Source organism: Orycteropus afer, unplaced genomic scaffold (assembly GCF_000298275.1).
Source record: "Orycteropus afer afer isolate SDZICR_OR568_19922 unplaced genomic scaffold, OryAfe1.0 scaffold00420, whole genome shotgun sequence".
In the NCBI taxonomy this organism is placed as follows: Eukaryota; Metazoa; Chordata; class Mammalia; order Tubulidentata; family Orycteropodidae; genus Orycteropus; species Orycteropus afer.
The window spans coordinates 2,544,591-2,551,703 of NW_006922007.1; the positions used below are offsets into that span (position 1 = coordinate 2,544,591).

General features: G+C 39.3%; 1 protein-coding gene across 1 annotated transcript in view; it reads right to left on the minus strand.

Moving 5' to 3' along the window:
- LOC103208282 (solute carrier family 5 member 4-like) overlaps positions 1-7,113 on the minus strand; it is a 58,988-nt gene that overhangs the window by 36,797 nt on the left and 15,078 nt on the right. Inside the window, 1 exon segment of the mRNA XM_042782712.1 lies at positions 6,510-6,615. Coding sequence (XP_042638646.1) covers positions 6,510-6,615 — 106 coding nt within the window.

Sequence of the window (7,113 nt, forward strand, 5' to 3'; positions counted from 1 at the left end):
TGGTGGTTCAAACCCACCAGCCACTCCTCAGAAGGAAGGTTGGGCAATCTATGTCCATAATGATACTGCCTTGGAAACCCAAGAAGGAGTCACTATGAGTAGGATCCGACTCAACAACAGTGAGTTTTTTGAGTTTATTATTATTGTAGAAATGTCTATTTGTCTTTTCAATTCTTTTAGAGTTTATGTATTTTGGAAATTTATACATCCAATGAATCCTGTCATTGTATGTATAAATATTTATTATTGTTATGTCTTCTTGGTGAACTGACCCTTTTATCATTATATAATGTCCTTTTTTGTCTCTTATAATGTATTTTGAGTTAAAGTTTATTTTATAGAAATTTATTGCCATTCCTGCTCTCTTTTGGTTACTGTTTGCTTGATATATTTTTTCCATCCTTTGATTTTTAACCTATTTATGTCTTGTGTCTAAGTTGTGTTTCTTGCAGTCAACATATTGACAAGTAATTATTAAAAATCCATTCTGATATACTCTATCTCTGAACTGGTGCATTAATCTATTTACATTCACTGTGACTATCAATAGGTATGAATTCAGTGCTATTATTTTGTTATTTGTGTGTGTATGTGTGTGATGTTAATGTTTTCTTTATTTCGCTTAATCTTCTGTACCAAGTGTTTTTGGTATATGGATTTTCTTTTCATGTCCGTCACTGTTGTTTTTGTGTTTGTTTTCCTTCTTTTATATTTTGGTGAGTAGATTTATTAATTTTCTTTGCGGTTCCTCTGAAACTTATCTTTATTTCCTAAGGTTAAAATAGTCTGTCATAACTTGATATCACTTTGACTTCCTCTCCATACTGAAATTCCATAACTACACCATTTATTCCCACTTTTTGTGAAGTTGTCATCATTTACAGTTTCACATTTCTGGTTCCCTGCTATAAATTTTGCAGCTTTATTTTACTTTGTGAAGTCTTTATCTGGGTTGGTGCTGTTGTGTGTCTTTATCTTAATTTGTTATCTAATGTTGTTGGTTTTCTGTCAAAATGTTTCTGGTAAGAGTGGTCTAATTTTATAATGAAGTCAATTATTATGAACTTAATTTATATTTATCTGGAAATCTCTCAGATTTGCCATTGTTTTTGAAAAATAATTTTGCTAGATATATGATTCTTGGCTGCCAATTCTTTTCTTTCACGATTATATGTCATCGTATTGGCTTCTTGCTTGCATGGTTTCTGATGAGAAATCAGTACTTAGTCTTAATGATGTCCCTTTATAAGTGATATTTTGTTTTTCTTGAGCTGCTCTCAGAATTCTGTCTTTATTTTTGGTTTTGGAAATTTTGATTATAATATGTCTTGGTGAATTTCTTTTGTGATTTATCCTCTACAGGGTTTATTGAGCTTCTTGGATGAAAACCTTGTCTTTCATGATATGTGGGAAAATTTCTGCCAACATGTCTTTGAAAATTCTCTCTGTACTTTTTTTTCCTCCTCCTCTTCTGACATTTCTATTATACATAAATTATTCCTCTTGTTGGTGTCCCACATAACTCTTAGGTTGTCTTCACTTTTCTTCATTCTTTGTTCTGATTATTCCTCAGAGAAGTATCAAAGGATTTGTTCTCTATTTCACTGATTCTTTATTCCATTGATTCAATTCTACTTCTATGTCCTTCCATTGAGTTATCTATTTCTGATATTCTATTATTAATCTTCTGGGTTTCTAATCGTTGTTTTTATGTGGTTTCTAAGGATCTATTTAGTTTGTCATTTTGTTCTTTTATTGTTATCCTGAATTATTCTAGGGTTTTGTCTGTCTTTTCCTTGATCACTTTAATGAGCCTGAATATGAGTCTTTTCAGTTCTGTAATTTGTAGTTCTATTGCTATTTCTTCCTCAAGAAGGTTTTCTGTTCCTTTATTTTGGTCACTTGTTTGATCCATCATATTGTATTTCTTCATATGATTTTTATTGTCTGCTGTCTCTGAGGTATTATGTTTATTTATTGATTGTATATATATATATATATATATTTTTTTTTTCTTTTTTTCTCTCTCTCTTTTATATCAGGAGTTGAATTTCTTTTCTTTCTCTTTAGAATGTCTTCCTTACTTTGTACTTTTTAAATTGTGTTTTTATGTTACTGGTCTATGTGTGACATTGGTGATGTCAGTTGACTGTGTGTGATTTTCTTTCAGTAGTGGGTATGGGGTGGCATGGCCAGAACAGGTATGGAGAGAGGCCAGGCAGGAATTGGCAGCTGGTGGGATGGCTGAAACAGGTAAGGGGAGAGACCGGGAAGGAAACAGGAGCCAGCAGGGCAGCTGGAATAGATAAGGGCAGTCACCAGGCAGGACATGGGAGCCAGTGGGACAGCCAGAACAGGTAAGGGGAGAGGCCAGGCAGGAAGTATAGTGGTTTGAAACAGTTAAGGGAGACAAATTTATCTGTCAGTTTGTCCTACTGTGGTGGCCTGTGTGTTGCTGTGGGACTGGAAGCTATGTCACCAGTGTTTCAGCTGCTGGCTGCTGAGGCTGAGAAGCCCCAAGGTTGACAAGTAAAATGGCACAGTCCCAATACTACCAAACCACACGGCAGGCCATTAACTTAAGTCCATTGTAAGTCCCAAGGTCGGCAGAGCATAACAAGCTGCTGAGCAATGACATGGCTACATGCAGGGTCCAAGCGTGGCATAGTCTAGAGACCATTCCCAAGGCTTCTCCTTAAATACAGGAAGCAGACCACATCCCAAAGGCAGCTACTCAGCTGGTTGTGGTAGATCCTACCATGGAGTTGATTGCCAGTCTCATCATGGGGAATAACTACCACCAGCTTCCCAGCCACTCAACCAGGCCCAGCCAAGTTGACATGCAAACATAACTACCACAATAATGAAATGTGTAAAGACCTGGAATTGGAAAGCCAAAACGTAAGAACACACTCAAACTTTCAAAACAGGAAGAGCTGAAGAGAAAATTTAAACCTTGAGTTGCAATATTGAAAGGTTCTGTGGGCAATATATTGAATGATGCAGGAAGCATCAAAAGAAGATAGAAGGAATACACAGAGTCACTGCACCAAAAAGAATTGGTTGATATTCATCCATTTCAGGAGGTGGCATAGGATCAAGGTCCAATGAGATTGAAGGAAGAAGTCAAAGCTGCATTGAAGGAATTGGTGAAGAATGAGGCTCCAGGAATAGAGGGAACATCCATTGAGATGTTTCAACAAACAGATGTTGCACTGGAAGTGCTCACTCGGCTATGCCAAGAGATTTGGAAGATCGCTACCTGGCCAGCTGACTGGAAGAGATCCATATTTGTACCCATTCCAAGGAAAGGTGATCCCATAGAATGTGGAAATTATCATACAATATTATATGGAAGTAAAATCTACTGAACATAATTCAAAAACAGTTGCAGCAGAATATGGACAGAGAACATCTAGAACTGCAAGCTGGATTCAGAAGATGACGTGGAATGAGGGATATCATTGCTGATGTCAGATGGATCTTTGCTGAAAGCAAATACCAGAAAGATGTTTACTTGTGCTTTATTGACTATGTATAGGCATTTGATTGTGTGGATCATAACAAATTATGGGTAACACTGAGAAGAATGGGAATCCCAGAACACTTCACTGTGCTCATCAGGAACCTGTACACAGATGAGGAGGCTGTCGTTCAAACAGAACAAGGAGACATTGCATGGTTTAAAATCAGGAAAGGAATGCATCAGGGTTGTATCCTTTCTCCATACTTATTCATTATATATGCTGAGCAAATAATCTGAGAAGCTGGACTATATGAAGAAGAAGGTGGCATCAGGACCGAAGGAAGACTCATCAACAATCTGCAATACACAGACAACACATCTTTGCTTGCTGAAAGTGAGTATGACTTGAAGCACTTGTTGATGAAGATTGAAGACTACAGTCTGCAGTACAGATTTAAAAAAAAAAAAATCACTGCTGTTGAGTCGAATCTGACTCTTAGTGACCCCTCTTTGGGTTTCTGAAGTGGTATCTCTACCGAAGTAGATTGCCCAATCTTCCTTCTGAGGAGTGACTGGTGAGTTTGAACCCCCAGCCTTCTGGTTAGCAGTCAAATTCCTCAGGTACTACACCACCAGAGCTCTTGCAGTATGGATTACACCTCAATAAAAAGAAAACAAAAATCCTCACAACTGGACTAATAAACAGCATCAAGATAAATGGAGAAAAGATTGAAGTTGTCAAAGACTTCATATTACTTGGTTCAATGGTAATGAACCAATGGAAGCAGCAGTAAAGACATCAGAAGATGTATTGCATTGGGCAAATCTGCTGCAAAAGACCTGTTTCAAGTGCTGAAGAGCAAAGATATCTCCTTGAAGACTAAGGTGTGCTTAATCTAAGCCATGGTATTTTCAGTCATCTCTTGTGCATGTGAGAGCTGGACAATGAATCAATGAATAAGGAAGACCGAAGAGTTGATGCTTTTGAGTTATGGTGTTGGTGAAGAATACTGAAAGTACTATGGACTCCTAAAAGAGCTAACAAATCTGTCCTGGAAGAAATGTCGCGGGAGTGCTTCTTGGAAGTGAGAATGGACAGACTTTGTCTCACCTACTTTTGTCATGTTGTAAGAAGGGACCATTCCCTGGAGAAAGATATCATGCTTGGTAAAGTGGAGGGTCAATGAAAAAGGGGAAGGCCCTCAACAAGATGGATTGACATAGTGGCTACAATAATGAGCTCAGGTATAGCAAGGATCATGGGGCTAGCACAGACCCAGGCAATGTTTTGTTCTGCTGTACATAGGGTCGCTGTGAGTTGGAGACAACTCGACGACCACTAACAACAACAACGGCAATGGTGGGTATTGTTGGTCACACTCACATGTGAGTTCTGTGGTTATGTTGGTATGTCTTTCCTTACAGAATTGACTTTAGGTGGGAGAGTAGGTTCTTTCCCTGATAATGGGTGACAAGTGTTGAGTGGCTAAGGCCCTTCCACAGATCTCGTGGGAACATGGGGCCTTTCCAGGTGGATGCTAGCAGTTAGTGTGACATCTGGAGGTCAAGTCAAGACTTCTCCATAGCTGCTGTAAAGGAATGTGAGGGAACCAAATGGAAGGGATAGGCCTTTTGTGCATGCACAAATTAGCATCTCAGTAGGTAGTGGGGGATCAAGGAATTACAGTGCATGTACAATTGGCCTGCAGGACTTATCGGAGTACAGGATGTGTGCCACAGCTGGATGTATGTTGGATGAGGTTGCTAGAATCTCCTGCCCATCATGTGGCAGAGATGTCAATGGTACCTTGTTTTACTCTGGATTTGTCTACACAATCTCTCTCTCCTATTGGGAATTTTGTGAAGTTGCTGTCCTATGCTCCTCATCCAGGAACACTGTTTGCTTTGTCTCAATGGCCAAACTGCCCGGCCAGCTTGCAGGGAAGCTGTGATGCATACATCTCCTCACTTGTGGTTTTCACTTAGTTTCTTCTTCCATTTGGTGTTTGATCTAATTCTTCATCCTTCTGTTTGCTGCTCAGGGTTCCAAGATTATCATCTGTATCAGATTCACTTTGTTTCTCAGGTCTTTCCTGTAGAAAGTCTTTCTTCTTTTGTACTATTTTAATTGTCATTTTATGGTATTGGTCCATGTGTGATTTATTGACATGGAGTGTCTGATTAAGCTACCATTTTGAGCCATCTTTGCACATTGTTTCTTTGGTTGAATATTAGCTACAATAGTTGACTTGTATTTTGCTATAATATTGTACCAAAAATGCCAAGAATTTCTTTTTAAATTCTAGGCATACTAGTTACCTATCATCAGGGAGATAGTTCCTTTATGGCAGTGGGAAACAAAATACATGGTGAAAACACCACATTCATACTTCCATCTCTCACTTATCCTGAAACATGCTCATTATTTGAAAATGGATTCAGGACTATCTTGATTGTTCAAGCAGTTATTATTACTTTTTTAAGTTTTTCCTATAGATGGGGTATAATTTAATTTTTATAATTTAATATACATGTGACACTACTCCAATGTATCTGGTTTGTAATAAACTACTTGGACTACTGCCACACGTCTTCCCTCCACAACAAACTCACTACCTCAATTGACCCTCCCTGACTTTGTCACTCATAAACCACTACCTGGCATCCTTTATTCATTGGGCCCCAACTTGCATCATCCAGTCTCATCATGTTTGAGTTGCTATTTCACCCTGACCTTCCACATATGTTATCTGATGAATTCCTAATTGTCAATCTGGGTACTGAACACACAGCTGAAGCAAATCCCAACTCCCCATCTCTAGTACTCACATAATTATCTTTGATCAAGGTAATCACATCTAACATTGAGCATTCTGTTTTGTTGGCTCTAGTTATGTATCTGGGCATGCCCCTGACTTTCATAGCGGGAATAAAATGGTATCTTCATCTTGGTGGCAAAAAGGTTAATGCTGATGTTCCTAACTGAAAGTTGGAGTGGGGTCAGCAGAAGGCAGCATGTGAAATAAACAACCAATGAACTCACCAGTGATCGTGTAAACAGCAGTGATTGCCAAGAGGATGAAGATTGCCAGGTAAAGGTCCAATCCCAAAGCCAGCTTGATGAATATGGCTCCAGAAAACATGTCTGACTAAAATAGAACAATTGGGATGGAAAAGAAACATGCAAGTCAGGCCTTTTGTTTCTATCCTCCAATGTCCCCCCTCTTTTTTTCTTAGTTGACTGCTACTCATTCTTCAAAACTCATTTGTATGTCCCTGTGGTGGTTATGTTTGTGTGTTAACTTGGCTAGGCCTGGTTGAGTGGCTGGGCAGCTGGATGTAGTATTCCCCATGATGAGACTGGCAATCAACCCCATGGTGGAATCTACTGTGAGCAGCTGAGTAGCTGCCTTTGAGTATGTGGTCTGCTTCCTGTATGTAAGGAGAAGTTTTGGGAATGGTCCCTAGCCTACGGCACGCTTGGACCCTGCATGTGGCCATGTCTTTGTTAAGCAGCCTGCTGTGCTCTGCTGACCTTGGGGCTTACAATGGACTTAAGTTAATGGCCTGCCGTGTGGTTTGGTAACATCGGGACTGTGTCTTTTTACTTGTCAACCTTAGGGCTTCTCAGCCTCAGCAGCCTGCAG